This window comes from Megalobrama amblycephala, linkage group LG1 (assembly GCF_018812025.1).
Source record: "Megalobrama amblycephala isolate DHTTF-2021 linkage group LG1, ASM1881202v1, whole genome shotgun sequence".
NCBI classification, from domain to species: domain Eukaryota; kingdom Metazoa; phylum Chordata; class Actinopteri; order Cypriniformes; family Xenocyprididae; genus Megalobrama; species Megalobrama amblycephala.
The window spans coordinates 69,201,677-69,224,773 of record NC_063044.1 but is presented as its reverse complement, the minus strand read 5'-3'; the positions used below and the strand labels follow the sequence as shown (position 1 = coordinate 69,224,773).

At 40.6% G+C, this 23,097-nt stretch overlaps 1 protein-coding gene across 5 annotated transcripts in view; it reads right to left on the bottom strand.

Annotated features, from left to right (window-relative positions):
- The window catches only part of LOC125246329, a 54,713-nt gene that overhangs the window by 26,034 nt on the left and 5,582 nt on the right, over nucleotides 1-23,097 (bottom strand). Inside the window, exons 1-6 of one of the 5 annotated variants that reach the window (XM_048157303.1) lie at nucleotides 15,226-15,359; nucleotides 14,904-15,076; nucleotides 10,183-14,834; nucleotides 2,645-2,953; nucleotides 1,541-1,852; nucleotides 90-389 (exon numbers count right to left, since the gene is read on the bottom strand). In XM_048157303.1, coding sequence (XP_048013260.1) covers nucleotides 90-389; nucleotides 1,541-1,852; nucleotides 2,645-2,953; nucleotides 10,183-10,471 — 1,210 coding nt within the window. In that variant the 5' untranslated portion in view covers nucleotides 10,472-14,834; nucleotides 14,904-15,076; nucleotides 15,226-15,359. Of the gene's footprint in view, nucleotides 1-89; nucleotides 390-1,540; nucleotides 1,853-2,644; nucleotides 2,954-9,346; nucleotides 9,588-10,182; nucleotides 15,077-15,225; nucleotides 15,529-23,097 lie in introns of those variants that run through there. The other 4 variants (XM_048157310.1, XM_048157295.1, XM_048157318.1 and 1 more) reach the window with 4 other exon arrangements.

The window sequence follows — 23,097 nt, the reverse complement described above, 5'->3', positions numbered from 1 at the left end:
CATCATTAATATAACACAACTGGAACACTTTTATTATCATATTTTGACACAAGGTCTGCTGTTTCACTGAAAGACTTTGTGTTACTCACCACAGATGATAAGCCTGAAGAGTCTGAATGTTGAATAATAACTGGTATTGATCTCTATCTTGTATAATCCAGAGTGTTCAAGTCTGGTTTGTTGAATGATGAGAGATCCAGTCTGAGGGTCCAGCTTCATTTGGTCTCTGAATTCATCATCAGACCATTGAGGGTTCTCACAGTCCTCTCCATTCATTTCAGCTATGAGTTTCTCTCCAAACTTCCACTGTATTTTATCATCCTTCTGTATATCAGTATCATAGTTCAGAGTGACAGAATCTCCCTTCAGCACTGATTTATTCACTTGTCCTGCAGCAGCACAGAAACAGAGATCAGAAATCAGAACCAGAAAACTAACAACATCAGACAACAAAACATTACTGATCAATTGTTCAACATCTGCATTATTGTATAGAATACACATAAAAATATTATATGAAATCAACTGTTAATTTAGATTTGTTCATTATACATATAATATAATATTATAAACCTATTTTATTTGTAAAAGTAATATAAATTATATAAGATATTTTTATTTTTAAATATGAATTATTGAACAGTTACACATTTTGAACAATTACATTTTCTTATTTTCTTATTAACTAGTAAAACTACACATTTTAAAAATATATAGTTTCAAGCAGTGTATAGGTAGTTAGTTAAAAATAGGGCACAATGTACTGTGTTAATATGAAGGAATTAGCATTATTGACTTTTCACATTGCATTCTGTGTTTTAGGGTTACACAGGGTTACAACTTAACAGATCTTGTCCTGGCAGAAAATTACCAGAACCTTTTCTGTTTTTCTACAATTTACAGTGTACCTAACTAAACATCAATTATAGGTACAATCTAATAACATGCTGTATCATAAATGAACAATTATTATTGAACAACTACAACTATCAGCTTAATTCACATATGAAGTGTGTGCTGTCATCTTTCTTCAGCTCTCTCAAGGCTGATGTGCTGCTTGACTGGCTGTTCAATGGTTTCCTATTTTTGTGTCATTTACATTGTTTAAACCCTTTTTCACAAGATGTAATATAAGTCTAAAGTGTCCCCTGAATGTGCCTGTGAAGTTTCAGCTCAAAATACACCATAGATTTTTTATTATTCAATTTTTTAACTGCCTATTTTGGGGCATAATTAAATATGCGCTGATTCAGCACGTGTCCCCTTTAAATGCTTGCGCTCCTGCCCCCAAGCTTACAACTCTATAATACATTGCATAAACAAAGTTCACACATCTAATATAACCCTCAAAATGGATATTTTCAAAGTGTTTGTGATGCTGCATATCAGATCATGTAAGTATGGTAATTATTTTTATGGATGTTTACATTTGATTCTGAATGAGTTTGATAGTATGCTGCGGGTAATTATCCTTTAAGAACGACACAATGCTGATCTAAAATAAAATCATAATTACAATGAAAGTAAATATTTCACTCACCAGAAACAGTAACAGTGAATAACTTGAATGAGGCTTTGCCATTTCTGATGATCTTTAGTTTGTATTCTCCAGTGTGGTCAGTTTCAGTTTCCTTGATGGTGAGATCTCCAGTCTGACGATTCAGATACACTTCACCTTCAAATTTCAAATGATAGTGCTTAAACTTTTCTTCAAACTCATCTTTTGTGTTTTTAGCTAAGGTATAGTTGTCATGTCCAAACATCCAGAATATCTTATCTCCTGTCTGTATTTCAGTATTGGCACGTAGAGTCACATCCGCCCACATCATCACTGACACTGAATTTATTTCATCTGTCAAAGAAACAGAAAAATACAGAACAGAAATCAGAACCAGAAAACCAACAGCAGCAGAAATAAACAGAAGAAACATTGTCATATCATACCTGACATACTGTATCACAAACACATCATTTACTCTATTTTAAGTTGAAAAGAGCTCAACTTGTCATTGTAGAAATCTGAATGTAAGTATAAATCTGTACACCTCATGTGTGTTTGACTGATGAAACTGTGTTGAACTCCAGTCTGTGTTTCTAAGAGTAAAAATCCACTCAAATGACATGAAATATGAGTGTGTTGAATTGTGTTTGTGTGAAGAAGCGCTTCTGAATGTTTGATTTGTGATCAGATAATGACTGTACTGCAGTTCAATAATGATCAGGAATAATGAGGAGGATTGTGACTGATAAAGTTGATCAAACAATCCTGCAGACAGAAGCAACACAGTCTGTGTGAAGAACAGTTTCAGAACAGACAACAGCATCTGAAAGAAGACTGTCTGAAGCTCCTTCATTGAGGAACCACATCTGTGTGAAACACCACAAACCAGCTCTGACAAAACAAGACAAAAATAAGCAACTTGGCTAAATTAATAAATTATTATTCAATTAAAATTAATTAATGTGCAACTGCCTGTATTTACAGTTGACATCAGTATAGATCTGCTATGGAAGCAGTGCAGTGATATGATGAACAGCTCAGAGTTTCTCCATCATTAATATAACACAACTGGAACACTTTTATAATCATAAGGTCTGGCATATACACTGCTGCTGTTTCACTGAAAGACTTTGTGTTACTCACCACAGGCAATAAGACTGAAGAGTCTGAATGTTGAATAATCACTGGTATTGATCTCTAGTTTATATAATCCAGAGTGTTCAGGTCTGGTTTGTTGAATGATGAGAGATCCAGTCTGAGGGTCCAGCTTCATTTGGTCTCTGAATTCATCATCAGACCATTGAGGATTCTCACGGTTCTCTCCAGTCATTTCAGCTATGAGTTTCTCTTCAGTTCCAAACATCCAATTTATTTTATCATCCTTCTGTATTTCAGTATAATAGTCCAGAGTGACAGAACGTCCCTTCAGCACTGATTTATTCACTTGTTGTTCTGCACCACAGAAACAGAGAATTACAGATCAGAAATCAGAAACAGAAAACTAACAACATCAGACAACAAAACATTACAGATCAATTGTTCAACAACTCAAATGTTTCATTCACTCAGTTTATAAACATCAGTAATGAACTCAGCTTTCTCTGATTCTACCATATTATAGAAATCTACATGAAGATACACAGTGGGTACGGAAAGTATTCAGACCCCCTTAAATTTTTCACTCTTTCTTATATTGCAGCCATTTGCTAAAATCATTTAATTCATTTTTTTTCCTCATTAATGTACACACAGCACCCCATATTGACAGAAAAACACAGAATTGTTGACATTTTTGCAGATTTATTAAAAAAGAAAAACTGAACTATCACATGGTCCTAAATATTCAGACCCTTTGCTCAGTATTTAGTAGAAGCACCCTTTTGATCTAATACAGCCATGAGTCTTTTTGGGAAAGATGCAACAAGTTTTTCACACCTGGATTTGGGGATCCTCTCCAGTTCTGTCAGGTTGGATGGTAAACGTTGGTGGACAGCCATTTTTAGGTCTCTCCAGAGATGCTCAATTGGGTTTAATTAATTTAATTTGGGCTCTGGCTGGGCCATTCAAGAACAGTCACAGAGTTGTTGTGAAGCCACTCCTTCGTTATTTTAGCTGTGTGCTTAGGGTCATTGTCTTGTTGGAAGGTAAACCTTCAGCCCAGTCTGAGGTCCTGAGCACTCTGGAGAAGGTTTTCGTCCAGGATATCCCTGTACTTGGCCGCATTCATCTTTCCCTCGATTGCAACCAGTCGTCCTGTCCCTGCAGCTGAAAAACACCCCCACAGCATGATGCTGCCACCACCATGCTTCACTGTTGGGACTGTATTGGACAGGTGATGAGCAGTGCCTGGTTTTCTCCACACATACCGCTTAGAATTAAGGCCAAAAAGTTCTATCTTGGTCTCATCAGACCAGAGAATCTTATTTCTCACCATCTTAGCAAACTCCATGCGGGCTTTCATGTGTCTTGCACTGAGGAGAGGCTTCCGTCGGGCCACTCTGCCATAAAGCCCCGACTGGTGGAGGGCTGCAGTGATGGTTGACTTTCTACAACTTTCTCCCATCTCCCAACTGCATCTCTGGAGCTCAGCCACAGTGATCTTTGGGTTCTTCTTTACCTCTCTCACCAAGGCTCTTCTCCCCCGATAGCTTAGTTTGGAAGGGTTCTGGTCATCCCAAACAGCTTCCATTTAAGGATTAGGGAGGCCACTGTGCTCTTAGGAACCTTAAGTGCAGCAGAAATTTTTTTGTAACCTTGGCCAGATCTGTGCCTTGCCACAATTCTGTCTCTGAGCTCTTCAGGCAGTTCCTTTGACCTCATGATTCTCATTTGCTCTGACATGCACTGTGAGCTGCAAGGTGTGTGGCTTTCCTAATCAAGTCCAATCAGTATAATCAAACACAGCTGGACTCAAATGAAGGTGTAGAACCATCTCAAGGATGATCAGAAGAAATGGACAGCACCTGAGTTAAATATATGAGTGTCACAGCAAAGGGTCTGAATACTTAGAACCATGTGATATTTCAGTTTTTCTTTTTTAATAAATCTGCAAAAATGTCAACAATTCTGTGTTTTTCTGTCAATATGGGGTGCTGTGTGTACATTAATGAGGAAAAAAATGAACTTAAATGATTTTAGCAAATGGCTGCAATACAACAAAGAGTGAAAAATTTAAGGGGGGTCTGAATACTTTCCGTACCCACTGTAAATGTATTAAATGAGTCGACCTCAAATCTAATGTGTGTTTTGACCAACAGAACAGCCTGAAATCCACACAACAAACATCAAACACACAGATTTTGTTGAGCTTGACTATTTAAAGATCCTCTTTAAAACTAAAAGCAGCAAATCCACCTAAATTCACCTCAAACAAACAATAGTTTGCTCAAAGAGCATCTGACATGTTCTTCTGGTCATTCAGAAAAACTTTCTTTGTCGATCACAAGACAGATAACAAGCTAACATCAGCCTGTTTCACACTAGACGAGAAAGTGAAGCGTATAAAAGCTTGCAGGAACAGGATGTGAGTGAATTAAATGATCAGAGAAGTCCTGCGTTCATCACCAGAGAGAAGTCAGCAGATTCACTGGAAGATGGGTTATAATTTACAAGGTCAAGAAATAAATAACCTATAAATTACTCACAATCAGATCAATAAGATGCATTCAGAAAACCGATGGAGGGAATTTTTATTTCATGGTCACTTAAAAGCGACACACTGATCAGAACAGGAGGTGACATGAATGCAACACAAGCAAGGTATCGCATCAGGGATTTGATAATGCAGTGTAGTGTACACTAGGACAGACAGGCTAAGACTGAAGCACGACTAGGGAAGTTATAACTGAGCTACTGCCAGTATTTGCCATGGAAATGTACTAATTAAAAAAAAAAAAAATTGAAAATCTCTCTGCAGATCTGGAGATCAAGGGCCCTATTCACAAAACATGTTATCTTAACACTAAGATTTCTCCTAAATAACAGTAAAAGTTCTTATTAAAGAGTTTCTCTTAAAAGAGAGAGTCTTAAGAAAGGGTGGGGTTGACCTCGTTGCTATGGATGATGTCATCACGCTTACTAACTATGATTGGCTGATGAGGAGGAGTCTCTGTCAGTGATTTAATCAGAGAAATATTGTAGAATGAGTTATGTTGCCATATTCAAATAAAGATTTTAAAATGTAGGCTAAGTGTCACTGAATAAACAAGTATACTGTATATTGTCAGCCTCTCACATGTCTGCATCTCCAGAGATTGAAGAATTCAAGTGAGAAATTATCTTTTATAAACAAAGTTCAGGAGGAACACGTTCAAATGGTCTATCTAATCGGCTCAAGAGAAGGAATATAATACATACACAGCTGATGTGTACTTGAACACAGTGTTTTATTCTCCATCATTCAATACATTTTATCCGAACATGAATATATCATTATGTTTTGTCATCACAGATTAAAGTGATAGTTCACCCAAAAATAAAATTATCCCATGATTTACTCACCCTCAAGCCATCCTAGGTGTATATGACTTTCTTCTTTCAGACAAAAACAATCTGAGATGTATTTAAAAATATCCTTGCTCTCCAGAGATTTATAATGTAGTGAATGGGGGGCGTGTTTTGAAGCCCAAAATAAATGTATCCTTCCATCATAAAAAAAAATCTATACGGCTCCAGGGGGTTAATAAAGGCCTTCTGAAGTGAGGCGATGTGTTTTTGTAAGAAAAATATCCATATTTAAAACTTTATAATTTAAAATAACTAGCTTCAGGCGGACAACTGTACACATACTGCACAAGTTGACTTGCGCCAGATGAGTAACTCCAGACTCAATGCATGACGCAGGACAGGATGCAGGAGTATCGTAAGCTTAGACACCTCTTGCGGTTCAAACAAATACGGACAAACAAACTCAAGCTCCTCTTCTCTTATATCGAAATCCTCTGATATTTCTCTTTAAAATTCCTCATGTTACACTTGTAATTCGTGACCAGCGTTTTGTTTTGCTCTATCCTCTGCACATGCACGTTCATCATGTGTCAGGTCAGGTCAGCCAACCCCCGCCCCCACATACACCTAGGATGGCTTGAGGACAGCCATTTTAGTGATTTCTGATTTGGTCTTAGTGACTCAGGAGTCCTCTTGACTATTTCTAACTCTTTACAGATTTAGGAGCTAGTTTTAGTGCTAAAATGCTTAATTTAGGACCGACGTGCCCATTATTTTTTAAGAGTTTCTCCTAAATTGGCAAGTTAGGAGCAACTTTTAGCCTTAAAGGATTAGTTCACTTTCAAATGAAAATTTCCTGATAATTTACTCACCCCCATGTCATCCAACATGTTTATGTCTTTTTTTCTTCAGTCAAAAAGAAATTAAGGTTTTTAATGAAAACATTCCAGGATTATTTTCCTTATAGTGGACTTCAATGGCATCCCAATGGTTGAGGGTCAAAATTAGTTTTATTGCAGCTTCAAAGAGCTTTAAACGATACCAGACGAGGAATAAGGGTCTTATCTAGAGAAACCATCGGTCATTTTCTAAAAAAAAATGATAAATTATATACTTTTATCCATAAATTCTCATCTTGACCTAGCCCTCTTCTTCTTCTCTACATAAAAAAAAGTGTATTATTGCCCTCCACAGGTCAAAGTTTGAACTAAACTGTCATATACAATATGCTAGTGCAAGTATATAACAATTAGTTCAAACTTTGACCTGTGGAGGGCAGTAATACACTTAGCAGTGTCTACACTGCTGGAATTCTAATAGAGAAGAAGAAGAAGAGAGTTAGTTCGATATTCTAAGAAAAAATGATGAGGACGTTGAAGATCTCGATGAAGAAGTTTATTGCAGCGTAGCAGTGACAAAGTACACGTAGCACCTTGGGTTGATCGGAGTGGGAATGAACCCAGAACATCCAAATCTCAAACCTTTTATCCTGTTTACAGTTTACCACTCTTCATGTAAATGTAGTTTCTCATGTTTTACCAGCTGTGGTCTTTATGTTAATGAAGTTGTGACACCTCATTGTCTGAGATGGTTCTCTGTGTCCCACACCCATTCCCATTCTACTGATGACCATTTGCTCAGGATTTGATCAACCAAATGATACATAAACAATATACCAGTTGACTTTCTCCTTCTCTATGATAATTAAGCCATTTTGGGGATGAGCTCATTCTAAAATATACTTTGGTGTGGAATCTGGGTCAAGGCAGACTACAATTTCGTACAATATACAAAATTAGTACTTTTATGGTTAAAAGTATATCATTTTATTTTATTTTATTTTTAGAAAATGACCGATCGTTTCGCTAGATAAGACCCTTATTCCTCGTCTGGTATCGTTTAAAGCCCTTTTGAAGCTGCAATGAAACTGTAATTTTGACCTTCAACCGTTTGGAGGCCATTGAAGTCCACTATAAGGAGAAAATCCTGGAAGGTTTTCATCAAAAACCTTCATTTCTTTTCGAATGAAGAAAGAAAGACATGAACATTTTGGATGACATGGGGTGAGTAAACTATCAGGAAAATTTAATTTGAAAGTGAACTAATCCTTTAACGTGTTTTGTGAATACGACCCCTGAACTGTAGTTGATTCTCCGAGACGTCAAAGTAAATTGTTGACACGAGTGATCTAATTACCATTAGAAACTGAATGAACAAATGTGTTTAAAGAGAATCATTAACAGCATGTTTTGCTAGCTTTCTACATAAAGTGGACGGCCATTTTCAGGTCTCTCCAGAGATGTGGGTTCAAGTCTTGGCTCTGGGTGGGTCACTGAAGGACTTGGACAGGTTTTCATGTGCCTATACGGTGAACTGGTCATTAGTTTAGGAGACTGTGCACAACAATTTTAGTCCATGTGAGGAAAACTGAGGCAGTCCACAGAAAGCAGATACTCATCTGTATGTCCTAAAAGTTTAAGAGCTTTATTTCCTGAAGGTGAGTTCAGAAGAGTGGTCCGCTTAAAGGGATAGTTCACCCAAAATTTAAAATTTGATGTTTATCTGCTTATCCCCAGAGCATCCAAGATGTAGGTGACTTTGTTTCTTCAGTAGAACACAAATGATGATTTTTAACTCCAGTCGTTGTGGTCTGTCAGTCGTATAATGCATGTCAATGGCAAAACAATCTATAAGAGTCAAAAAATGTGCATAGACAAATCCAAATTAAACCCTGCGGCTCGTGACGACACATTGATGTCCTAAGACACGAAACGATCGGTTTGTGCGAGAAACCGAACAGTATTTATATCATTTTTTACCTCTAATACACCACTATGTCCAACTGCGTTCAGCACTCACTTAGTGAGGTCTGATCGCGCTCTGACAACGGCAGTGATGTCTAGCACTCATTGAAGTATACGCGCGAGACATCACTGCCGCTGTCAGAGCGCGATCAGACCTCACTAAATGAGTTTTATTTACTCTTATAAAAGAAGTTCCCATTGACCCACATTATAAGACTGACAGACGGCAACGGTTGAAAACCATCATTTGTGTTCTACTGAAGAAACAAAGTCACCTACATCTTGGATGCCCTGGGGGTAAGCAGATAAACATCAAATTTTCATTTTTGGGAGAACTATCCCTTTAACTCACCTTCAACTCAGAATCAGCACAATTTTGAGCATGATATCGATAAAGAAACTAGACAAGAACTGTTAAATGGATGGAAAGGGTTTTAATACTCCTAAAAATTATATATATATGTATATATATATATATATATATATATATATATATATATAGCTCATTCATGTAATTCCAAACCTGTATGACTTTCTTTCTTCTGTGAAACAAAAGAACAAAAGAAAATATTTTGAAAAATGTTTGATTCCAAACCTGAGGAGCTGCACTGCCGTCCACTCTCATGTTTTTTTTTTTTTGGAGCTTTGAAGTTTTGTTTCCCCAGACAATTTGTCCTCAATTGGACACAACCACAACGCAGCCCTGAAGTATCAGCAGAGATCGAGTCGACTAGATCATCCACTGTGAAGGCCTCATCGACACGACAGCCAGTAGCACAGTTCCTCAACAAACCGTCCATACCGGCGTGATAAATACGATCCTCAGCTGGATGGAACTGAAATAAATACTTTGAATGTTGCGATCCTATCAGATTTATGATAGCAACCTGATTCGTAACAAAGCACTGTTTGCCAGAGGAGAACTGGCCCCCCGACTAAGCCTGGTTTCTCCCAAGGTTTTTTTTTTCTCCATTTTAACACCTATTTGCCACTTGTTTGCCACCTGATGTCACCTGTTGGAGTTTGGGTTCCTTGCCACTGTCGCCTTTGGCTTGCTTAGCTGGGGACACTTGACATTTGACTTGACATTTGATATTCAACAGTATTCTTGACATTTATTCAACAGTGCTTTGATCTGCCTGCATTGACACTATTCTTGAAGAGCTGCTGTGCAGCCAAAATTATATACCAGTTATCAATGTAAAGCTGCTTTGATACAATCTGCATTGTAGAAAGCGCTATATATATAAAGGTGACTTGACTTGACTTGACTTCTAATGGATAGACAGAAATCTCTCAGTTTTGATGAATAAAAGTCTTGTGGGTTCAGGATGACATGAGGGCATTTTTGGCTGAATTATCCCTTAAGAACGACACAATACTGATCTAAAATAAAATCATAATGACAATGAAAGTACATATTTCACTCACCAGAAACAGTAACTCTGAATAACTTGAATGAGGCTTTGCCATTTCTGATGATCTTTAGTTTGTATTCTCCAGTGTTGGAAATACTGATTGTCTTGATGGTGAGATCTCCAGTCTGAGGATTCAGATCCACATCAGGTTTAAATCTATAATTACTGTACTCAGCCTCTTCTTCACACTCTTCTTCTGTGTTTTTAGCTAAGAGACAGTTGTCATCTCCAAACATCCAGAATATCTCATCTCCTGTCTGTATTTCAGGATTGACACGTAGAGTCACATCCGCCCACATCATCACTGGCACTGACTTCTCTTCATCTGTCAAAGAAACAGAGAAAAATACAGAAGAGAAATCAGAACCAGAAAACCAACAGCAGCAGAAATAAACAGAAGAAACATTGTCATATCACACCTGACATACTGGATCACAAACATATAATTTACTCTATTTTAAGTTGAAAAGAGCTCAACTTGTCATTGTAGAAATCTGAATGTAAGTATAAATCTCTACAGCTCATGTGTGTTTGACTGATGAAACTGTGTTGAACTCCAGTCTGTGTTTCTAAGAATAAAAATCCACTCAAATGACATGAAATATGAGTGTGTTGAATTGTGTTTGTGTGAAGAAGTGGTTCTGAATGTTTGATTTGTGATCAGATAATGACTGTACTGCAATTCAATAATGATCAGGAATAATGAGGAGGATTGTGACTGATAAAGTTGATCAAACAATCCTGCAGACAGAAGAAACACAGTCTGTGTGAAGAACAGTTTCAGAACAGACAACAGCATATGAAAGAAGACTGTCTGAAGCTGCTTCATTGAGGAACCACATCTGTCTGAAACACCACAAACCAGGTCTGACAAAAGACAAAAATAAGCAAATAAATGAATTATTATTCATTATTCATTAATTAATCTGCAACTGCCTGTATTTACAGTTGACTTTAGTTTACCTTTTTGAGTCTTACAGCTTTGATAAAATAGAGACACATTTGAACACGTTCAGTCAAGAATGTGTCACAGACACGTCAGGCTCCACCGCTCACCAATCACACCGCACCCAGTCACCAGAGTACTGATCACAGACACCTGCACCTCATTTAGGCCTCGAGCGATTCATCCAGCTTTCCATCCGCTTCGCCTCCCGTATGCAGTCGTGTATTGAAGAACACCAGGACCAGTCACTCTTCCATCACCTCCTCCGCCGGCCTGAACCCGTCAGCCCTCCAGAACCAGCCAACGAACCCATGAACGTCGACAATTCCAGACTCACTCCCTCCGAGCGACAAAGACGTCTGACCCTGAATCTCTGCCTATACTGTGGTTTACCTGGGCACATCATCTCTGCATGCCCAACTCGTCCACCTCGCCCAATGGTGAGTGCCATTATTCCTTCTATCAATAAAATGAAACCACTCACCACTGTTGTCAATCTTACTGCCGCTGCTGTCTCCCTTCCAGTGGTGGCGCTCCTCGATTCAGGGTCAGCCGGCAACTTCATCTCCGGCGCCCTCTGCCGGCAGCTCAAGCTCAAGACTACGCCTTCTCCGTCCGTCTACCAGATCCACTCAATAACCGGAAAGCCTCTGAGCCGAAGATGTGTGCGCCGATGTGTGGGCCCCATCCAACTGCGAGTCGGTGTACTCCATCTAGAAGATATACATCTGCTGGTTCTGGAGGAATCCACCTCTGACGTGGTATTAGGGCACCCCTGGTTGGAGCAGCACAACCCAACCATCTCTTGGAAAACCGGCGAGATCCTGAAGTGGGGCGAAACATGTTTCTCCAACTGCTTCTCTGACCTTCCAGTCCCTCGAGTACCATCCTCTCATGACATCTCCGTTTGTGCCACCTCCATAGAGAGTCCAGTCGAGAAACGTTCCATCGACATTCCAGAGTGTTACGCCCCCTTCAGCGACGTCTTCTGCCCGCAGAGAGCCTCCAAGCTGCCTCCACACCGGCCATGGGACTGTGCCATCGATCTGCTTCTGGGTGAGCCAGTGCCTAGGGGTAAAATCTATCCCCTTTCCATACCGGAGGAGAAGGCCATGGAGGAATACATCAAAGAGGCCCTTGTTCAAGGATACATCCGCCCGTCTACTTCCCCTGCTGCTTCGAGCTTCTTCTTTGTGGCAAAAAAGGACGGAGGCTTGAGGCCCTGCATTGATTATCGCTCACTAAACAAGATCACAGTTAAGTTCCGTTATCCCCTTCCTCTCGTCCCAGCGGGCCTGGAACATCTCCGTGGTGCCACGGTGTTCACGAAGTTGGACCTCCGCAGCGCGTACAACCTCATTCGGATACGCGAGGGGGACGAGTGGAGGACCGCCTTCATCACGCCCACCGGCCACTATGAATATCTTGTGATGCCCTATGGCCTGGTCAACACCCCCTCCATATTCCAGGACTTCATACATGATCTGCTCCGGGAGTTCCTCCACAAGTTTGTGCTGGTATATATCGACGACATCTTGATATACTCCCGGAGCCTGGCCGAACATCGCCACCACTTTGTGGAGGTCCTCCAACGGCTTTGTCAGTTCCATCTCTTCCTAAAAGCTGAAAAGTGCTCGTTCCATCAGTCTTCAGTCCACTTCCTCGGATACATCATAGATCACAGTGGCATCCGGATGGACGAGGGGAAGGTGCACGCCATCGAGACCTGGCCCACTCCAACATCCATCAAAGAACTCCAACGCTTCCTTGGCTTTACAAACTTTTATCGACGGTTTATCAAGAATTACAGTTCCATCACCCATCCACTCACCAACCTGCTCCGTAACCAGCCCAAGTCTCTGTCCTGGACTCCAGCTGCCACCAACGCCTTTGAAAGCCTCAAAGAAGCCTTCACCACCGCTCCCCTCCTCGTCCACCCCAATCCAGAGCTCCCTTTCGTCGTAGAGGTGGACGCCTCCACCACAGGAGTGGGAGCCGTCCTGTCTCAGCAGCAGGGGACACCAAGTAGGCTCCATCCATGCGCCGCCTTCTCCCGCAAGCTAAACCCGGCGGAGGTCAACTACGACATTGGAAACAGAGAACTCCTAGCCGTTGGCTCTAGAAGAGTGGAGGCATTGGCTGGAGGGAGCCAAACATCAGTTCCTCGTGCTAACAGACCATAAGAACCTTGAGTATTTACGAGCTGCCAAGAGGTTAAACCCCAGACAAGCACGCTGGGCCCTGTTCTTCTCCCGGTTTGATTTTACTATCTCCTATCGCCCTGGGTCAAAAAACGTAAAGGCAGATGCCCTCTCTCATCTTCATTCTCCCGAAGAAACCACCACTGAGCTAGAAGCCATCCTTCCAAGCTCCATCATCGTAAGTCCCATCTCCTGGTCGGAGGAGACCATCCCCTCCTCCAATGCCTCTACTAACCCTCCGCCGGGTTGCCCACTTGGCTTGCTATACATCACTCGAGCACGACACACTCCACTGATTCACTCAGCCCACTTGTCGCTTGGCACTGGCCACCCAGGGGTCAATGAAACCCTCTCATTGCTAAGGGAACCCTTCTGGTGGCCGAGTATGGCATCCAATGTCAGAAGGTACGTGCAGGGCTGCAGGGAGTGTGCCATTTCCAAGAGCCCATGCCATCTTCCATCTGGCAAGCTCCATCCTCTGCCCGTTCCCAACCGACCATGGTCACACCTAGGAGTGGACTTTGTCACCGATCTGCCCACATCCGAGGGTTGTACCTGCATCCTAGTCATCATTGATCGATTCTCCAAGTCATGCCGCCTAATTCCACTAAGAGGTTTGCCCACTGCCATGGAGACAGCAGAACTAATGTTCAATCACGTGTTCAGGTACATATCGTCTCGGACAGAGGACCCCAGTTCATCTCCCGGGTTTGGAAGGCCTTCCACTCGCTCCTAGGTGTGACCGTCAGTCTATCGAACGGGCAGACAGAGAGGAAGATCCAGGAGATCGGCCGCTTCCTCCGTACCTTCTGTCACGACCACCAGGACTCTTGGAACCAGTATTTGGGTTGGGCCGAGTACGCACAGAACTCCCTGCGTCAGCCATCCTCCGGACTCAATCCATTCTAGTGCGTGCTCGGCTACCAACCCACACTGTTCCCATGGACTGGGGAACCATCGGACGTCCAAGCTGTGGATTACTGGTTCCGAGAGAGCGAGAGGGTCTGGGACTCAGCACACCACCACCTGCAGCGAGCCCTGCGCAGACGCAGGATGACGGCCGACCTTCGTCGCTCCCACGCTCCCACCTACCAACCTGGACAGAAGGTCTGGCTGTCCACACGAGACATCCGACTGCGTCTGCCCTGCAAGAAGCTGAGTTCCAGGTTTATTGGCCCATTCATGATCACCAAGCAGATCAACCCGGTCATCTACCAGCGTGTCACAGACACGTCAGGCTCCACCGCTCACCAATCACAGCGCACCCAGCCACCAGAGTACTGATCACAGACACCTGCACCTCATTTAGCACCTCATCACAGCCAGCATAAAGAGCACTCACACACACCACTCGATGTCCGGTCTTGTTTGCATTAACTTACCTGTATGCTTACCTTAAGGACTCCCAGTGATCTACTTACCTGTCTCCTGAATTCTCCTCGTGTGTTATCTCCTCTCTGTGTGAGTGCTCCTCGTCTCCAGCGTCTCCTTCGTCTCCAACTCCAAGTTCGACTCCACCTGCAAACACAAAGGAATCCATCATCACCCAGCACTTCAAGAATCTGTACTGTATCACGTATTACTCACCTGCACTTCTGCCACAACTCATACTGGTTCTCAATAAAGCTCCATCTCCTGTGAAAGACTGTCTCTGTCCCTTCTGTGTTGTAACAGAATGATTGAACTCTGTACATTAATTCCACTAGAAGGTCTTGTTCCTGACATTACAGTGTGTTGATTTCTACATCAGTATAGATCTGCTATGGAAGCAGTGCAGTGATATGATGAACAGGTCAGAGTTTCTCCATCATTAATATAACACAACTGGAACACTTTTATAATCATATTTTGACACAAGGTCTGTCATATACACTGCTGCTGTTTCACTGAAAGACTTTGTGTTACTCACCACAGACGATAAGCCTGAAGAGTCTGAATGTTGAATAATCATTTCTATAGATCTCTATCTTATATAATCCAGTGTGTTCAGGTCTGGTTTGTTGAATGAAGAGAGATCCAGTCTGAGGGTCCAGCGTCATTTGGTCTCTGAATTCATCATCAGACCATTGAAGGTTCTCACGGTTCTCTCCAGTCATTTCAGCTATGAGTTTCTCTCCAAACTTCCACTGTATTTTATCATCCTTCTGTATTTCAGTATCATAGTTCAGAGTGACAGAATCTCCCTTCAGCACTGATTCATTCACTTGAAGTACTGCACAGAAACAGAGAAATATAGATCAGAAATTAGAAACAGAAAACCGACAACATCAGAAATCAGAAAATCAACACTGATCATTTGCTCCACATCTGTCACTCAAACCACAGGAAAATATAAGTAGCCAAATACATTTTACAATAATGTGGATTACCTGATACTTCAAAAATCACCTGATTTGCAGCGTGGACAGGTCAGTTTTTAGGATATCTGTGTGTTAATTAATTGTTACTTTGGACGTTATCTATATTGTTTATGGCATGTTCAGGCAAGATAAGCGATTTATAGAAACTGTTAGATGTGTGTGTCGACTGCACACTGTGACGACAGGTAACTGACATACAGTTAAGCTCAAAAGTTTCAGAATATGCAAAAATGTTAACCGTTTTAACAAAATAAGGATCATGAAAATTGCATGTTATTTTTTATTTAGTACTGTCCTGAATAAACTATTTCACATAACAGATGTTTACATAAAGTCCACAAGACAGAAAACATGACCCAGTTCAATACATGTCAGATTTGTTGCTGATTTGAAATATGTTATTTAATTGTGAGTTCACCAAGCAGTTTTTGAGATTTCAGGATTCCTCCATTCAAACAGATAGGACTTGGTCTTGGATGCCTGAAATAGCTGCTCTGAGGTGTTGCAAATATGGCCACCAAGTGAACAGAATTTCCCTGAAAGGTACTTTAGTGACTCACAAACTGTTTGAGACTGAGAGGCGGCTTGTGTGCTCCATGGGAAGTCCGGTTCTTTTCCAGGAACCAGTTCTCTCGGACAGTTCGTTTCAATGAACCGGTTCAAAAAACAAACAAACAAACTAGTGCTGGGCGGTATGACCAAAAATCTGTATGACATTTTTTTTTTAAGATTCTGGTGGTTTCATGGTATGTTTTTTTTTTTTTTTTTTACATATTTTACTGTCAGAAGTACAGGGAATATATTATATAAACATTGTAAGGACAAATAATTTTTTTTTTTAAAAAATGTAATCAAATCAGTTTATAAAGCTAACAATTTAGTTTAAAACGAAATCAAATTAATGAAATTAAATTAATAATATTAATAAGTAGGCTACATTTTTACTGTGCAATAGCTGTAATTTCAATGAAGACCTTTATTAGGCTATCTCTATTTATCGAAGTACACTCGATTGCACAATAGTATATTTCTGTTATATCAAGTTATACCAAACTTTTATTTTGACAGGATTGTGAAGACGTTTGACTTCCTGTGTATATGATATTACAAATGTCGGTATTTTTATCAAATGAAATGTTCATAAAGTGACTCTAAGAGTAGCTCTGCAGATGAAGTTAATGTATAGTGAGTGATTCAGCAGACACTGAAATCATTGCGAGCGTCACACGTGCGTCAGTATGTGTAGTAGACGAAAATGCGGCGCTCATTCATACAGACTTCAGATTTCAATAGCAGTCATTTTTAGCTTTAATATTCACAGACACTAGTCCGTATCGATATCTGATTCATCGTACAGCCCTACTTTTGATTTATTCATCCGAATGTGGCAGGTGACATCTAGGGAGTAAAGCTACAAATGCGCTCAATGCACGTCAAAGTTCCGGATTGGCTTATACCGGCTGACACACTTCCAGTTACACTGACCGCGAAATTCTAGCTCACTTGATCGACAACTGACAAACATGGCTCTCTTTTACACTCGCTGTCTTCAAGATCTACCTCGTCTGACTATCAATGATGTGGTTATTGGCTGGAGCATGTTTATTATGCTAAATGGTCCAGGCTGCACCAGGTAGTTTTTATTGGCATTTTCGGAGCTTGTGGCGACTACAGAGACCGTGTTTTTTTACAGCGTGTTCAGGGGACAGGCAGCTAGCGGATAGTGAGGAGATGTTTGCTGTATGTGACAAAAAATGTTTTGGCCTAAAAACGCGCGACATCGCTTAGAGCACCTTTAATCAAGTTGACAGCATATGGAACAAACGGAAATTTGAATCTGTTTGTCTTAGCTAAAGGGACCCTATACAAAGATCCTGAGAGGAGTGTCTGAAATGATTCATAAAGAGGGTGAGATGTGTCAGATATGATGTGATGTGCTTTCTTTATCACCTGAATATCAAACAAATCTGACAACCCTGGCAATTTCACACCCAATACTTTACTGCAGTTATTTACAACCTTTGATAGAGAATTCTTCTGTTTGACAGCATTTCTACATGCCTATTTATGTATGAGCATATATACAGTAGTGAAAAATAGCCATTTTTACACATGATTTGACAGTTTATTTGAATAAATATGAAAATAATAAAAGGTGTGAATCATAGCTCACATGTAGATGAACACTTTACAGTTGGTTTTATGACTGTAAATTATTCCCTTCAAATGTTATTAACTTTTAAATTATGGCATATTAGTAGTTATACCCTACACTGCCTGTCAAAAATGATGGATCGTGACCATTGACCTTTCTGACCTCTGGGGCCACCCACGACGTTCCCATCCCCCTCCCATGGTTGACCGTAGTATCACCCCAATGACCTTTGACATTGTTGGTGAAAGTTTTCTAACCGTCGTATCACTCAATTTTTTTCTAGGCCATTCCTACGTACCAGCTAGCGATAAACTATGTTTAATATATAAAATGTTTAAATGAAAGATTGTTTTTCTGTAATGACGATCTACATTTTCTTAATGTTATTGTTTAATGACCTATGTTCGTTATTTTCTCAACATCCTTATTTTTGATAGCCACGTTGTTTGAATCAGTTTTCATAATTGGCGAAAGCTTTATTCATCTTTTTGTTGTCTGTTTGACTTTTCTGTTTTTATGCGTTGATATTTATAGACTAGCTTGTTAAGATTGCAATGTCATGTTTGTCACGAATTACCCATTCGGTTGTTATTGGCAACAAAGACAACGCAACGTCATAACTCTGCCAGGGACGGATTACGAACCGGGCCAGCGGGGCCGCTGCCCAGGGGCCCTAGGGGTGCAGGGGGCCCGTGGGGCCCCTAGCCCAAAACAATTTGCAACGCTTATCAACAATGTATTTTCGTTTGTCTATTTTAGAGGGCCTACATTCTTTGATCCTCTGCCTACAAGGGCCCCTGACCCTATAGGGAGGGCGTTTGGCTGCCAAGGGCCCTTGAATTGTGGTGGTTGTGGTGGTGGTGCTGGTGGTGGTGGGGGGGAGGTCGGTGCTTTCAGGGGCCCCCGGCCCTGCTATAGGAACTTTAAAGGGAAATGGGTGCATGGGAGCCTACTTTTAGAAGGCCCTCTTAGGCCCTCCTATTATGGTCCTGGCTTCTGGCTACCAGGGGGCCATAGGGAGGATGGGGGCTTTGGGGGCTTTTAGAGGGCCCTCTGATTATGAGGGCCCTACTAGGAGGCCCTAGGCTAGGGAGGAGGGTGTAGTGTACCTGTAGAGGGCCATCTGATTACAAGGGCCCCTACCATGGGGCCCCTGGCTTCTGGGGGGAGGGAGGGGGGCGTGTTAACAGCCTTACAGAAGGCCCTCTGACTAGGGAGCGGTAGCATGGTGGGATGGAGGCGGTTAACCTGCCCGCTGAGTGGCCCCCAGACCAGTGTAGCAGTGTAAGAGTTTGACCAGTGTAATCACTCCCAGGGCTGTAGTGGAGGCTAAGGCCACCCTTAAAAATATTTTGGTTTGCAGTAACAGTAAAAAAAAAAAAAAAGGGTCGGTAGGTCGGTCTATATATATTTTTTCAAGTTTCAATGTAAAACAAAAAGTACAATTTTGGTGATGGTGATTACGTAGGTATGAATTTAAACAAATTAGCATATCGTGACGTCACTGACTGGGTCTTTCAATCCGTGCCTTCGGGTGCAGCCGTGTTTCCACTGTCGGGCCTAAAGCGGGCGTGCTAGTGCGTGCCAGGGCCAGTCGCGTTTCCACTGTCACTTCCGGGGCTTGTTCGTGCCTCATCGGGGCTTCCTCGGGGCCAACGGCCCGGGTTTTTCGGCCCGCCGAATAACTTGGTCCAAAGCGGGCCAGCTCGGGCTTGAGGAGGGAGTGGTTATGAGCAAAGGCGGAGTTTATCTGTGTGTGGAGACGGAGGCGCCGATGATTACATGTAGGTTACCAGCTAACACCAGCATTAAAGACTTTTAAAATTATTTTAGCTCAAAACTCACTTTCAGACAGCAGCAAGTGTTTTAAATAACTTATGTTTGTGATCCGATGTGGATTCTGATCACCAAGACTATGCGCGCTATTACCATAGTAAACATGGTAAATACGACGGCTTGAAGAAATCAGAGAAATATACGTAGGCTATCACAATCATGTAATTATTTCATCTGTCAGCACGTCTCGTGTCTCAACGGGTTGAGACGAAGCGAACGCACGAGCCATAGTGTGACATCCGTTAACCAATAGTGTAAACATAGATGACGGTTTTTATTTAAAAGAAAGAACATAGCCTTCGTTTGTATGTAGGCCTAGGCTATTTATATATTTACAATACTTACTAAAATATAATTAATATTATTTTATTGCTTTTGTATTAGTTGTTTGAAGAGTAAAAAAAAAAAATTGGTCGGTCTTAACGCAAATTTACAACCGGCAAGTCGGTCGGACTTAAAGCAAAAAAAAATAAAAATTTGAGTCGGTCCTAAATTGACAGGGTCGGTCGGGTTACGGCAAACAAGAATATTTTTAAGGATGGCCTAAACGCAAGTAAACACGGTTTACCCACCTCTGAAATTTCAGAATTAGAGTTTACCCACTTCTCAATTGATCTAAATGCACATCATAGTATAGTTTATGCACAAAATGTGATCACAGAATTCTTATTTTACCACTACACCCCTGATCACTCCGTTCTGTACGGGGATATGGTACACAGGTGGATTCTGGCATGGTTCAGCTGGAAACGGTACACATGTAGTGTGATCACTAACCGTGCCCCAACATGGCTCTCACTGTACGCTGAGATGAAAAATGCTGGCCTCGCGAACGTTTTGCCCAGGGGCCCACACAACCCACAATCCGTCCCTGAACTCTGCGTGTGTAGAGCATGCTGACGTATAATTGTATGAGACAAAATGTAGTTTTTTCATTCCAATTACGCTTTGCAGACTTGTGCATGTAGTTTCTCATACACGCTAAGCAGGGATTAATGATCCTGTGATTTTACAGTTGTGTTTAAATCACACATTGTCCACTAGATGACGCAAAAACTGTTTCATTTATTTTGTTTGGGGTTTGTTTGTGGTTCTGTAGTTGTATTACACTTATTTTAATTGTTTAACTGAGATAAATTCTGGTTTAATCTGTTTTAAATGTTATATATTTCACATACTATTTTCTACCTTTTTCTTTTTTTTTTTGTAAAAGTTAAACATAATACTATACATTTAATTACATTTTTGTTTCTGTTTAAAGGGGCTCTATGTAAGATTTTTACTTTAATAAAGCATAAAAATACCCTAATATGTTTGCAGATATTTAGGAAACATGCTAAGCTCACCTACTTGTTTCTCAGAAAAACAATGCTGCAGCCAGATATTCTACTTTAAAATGCGCGTTCCGTGTGGGAATGTCTGTTTTTGTTTTGGTCTGTGCGAAAACTCGTGCTGCCAGTTTATCCAATAGTATTTCAACATCACAGGTTGCCAGTTGGCGGAAAACACCGCGTATTGCAGCCATGGAAACCAGCAAACAAACTGGGTCAGAGAATCAGGCAATAACGTCAGCTGCGCATTATCGCTCTCTTCTCTGTCACGGTGAAGTGACACACACCCGCGCGGGCACCTCCTCTCTCTCCCTCCGGTTAAGTAGTGTTTGTATTGCGCATACATTTTAGTCATTCCTGCAGGTCTCGTGCTCACACCAAAAGCGCGCGCACTACTGATCTATATTAGTGGAGCGAACAAGCCACGCTCAGTCTCAAACAGAGACAGAAGTCTAACATAGTCACAAGTACCAAAATAAGAGCCTTCCTGCACTTAAACTGTCAAATACATACACAAGTATGTCAAAATCAGCGGCACAGGCAATCTTGGCGAGTATACAGATAAACACAGTCAGTTTTGAATCGTTGAATAGCTAAGAAAGTGAACTCATGTTGTGTGTAACAGTATTGGGTCCGTTGAACACCGTTCATAAACTCTTAAAGGGACAGCAGTCCAATATTCCTTCTGCTGTCTGTCATGTTAATCAAAGAACAAAAGACAAAGAAAATCACTTTCTGCTCTTGACTGAATACGTTTTATAACTTTAACTGTAAGAATTATTTGCAATAAAGACTACAGAAATTAAGGTAACCAATGCAAAATAACACAATGTGTTATTTTACATTTGATTACTTTAATTTCTGTAGTATTTCTTACCTGAATAAAAACCCAGTTAACCCAAAAAACTTAGTTTCATAGCTATCTTTATTCTATTGCATTTATTTAAGCTGTTTAAATTTTATTACTGACTTTTACTTTTTTTTTTTTTTTTTTATGAAAATAAAACTCTGCATTGAAGAAAAGTAGATTTTTGTTTGTATATGTTGTCATTTATAGTTCTTAGAAAGAAAATCGGAAAAAAATATTTATTGGCCGATCACACTAACAAAAAATCAGAACTCGGAATCGGCCAAGAAAATTGCAATCGGTGCATCTCTACTAAAAAGCCTCTGAATCCATCTAAATATCTCTATGAACAGCATATCAAAACAGATAAATCAACTCATCAGCTTACAGTGTTTAAATCTCCTCAGCTTTCATTGTCAATTGCACTCCCTATTGTTGCTGGCAACCATATGCTGTAAAAGCTGGCAACCCGCGTCTCTGAACAAGGGGGCGGGCCAAACAATATTTTGAATTTGGACTGCAGTACCTATTTTGAACACTGGGTGTAATTCCTACAGAGAGGCCCCTTTAAAGTATGCTTGGGTTTTGTAGTGTTGTTTCTACATTGAACCACGAGATGGCGACAAAGTGCTGCTTTTTTTAACATTTAATTGAGATAAATTCTGGTTTAATGTTAATTGTAATGTTTGTTTGAATATGAATCTTATTATTTGTGTAAATTCATAGCAGGCTTTTTATATATTTAATAGGATCAAATGATGAACAGGACGCATTCACCTGCCATAAATCTCTGTAAGTGTATATTTTATTTATTTTATTTATTTATACAAAATGAAATTTACAAATTTGTTATTTGTTCACAGTGATGGGAACCCCGGATGACGTACACGTCTCAGACTCAGATAATTTATTTATTTATATGTTGCTTTTTTGTAATAATAATAAAATTGTTAATATCAAATATTAATCATATTTATCTTTTATAGAAATAGCACTTCTAGTGACACAACCAGGGTCTATTGATCTGACGCAGGATTTTGAAGAACACGGTCCTAGCACCAGCGATGCTGATAGGATAAGAGACGTCAGATTCAGACGAAGAGTCTGAGGTGTGCGTCAATGTACCTCCCAGGAAACTGAAAAACATAGATGACTCTACCTCACGCCAAACTCCTCAGGTTAAGCTAATTAATTAATCTTTCTTTTATTATTTTTATAGAAAATATTGCGATATTTACAGCATTACAGTAGT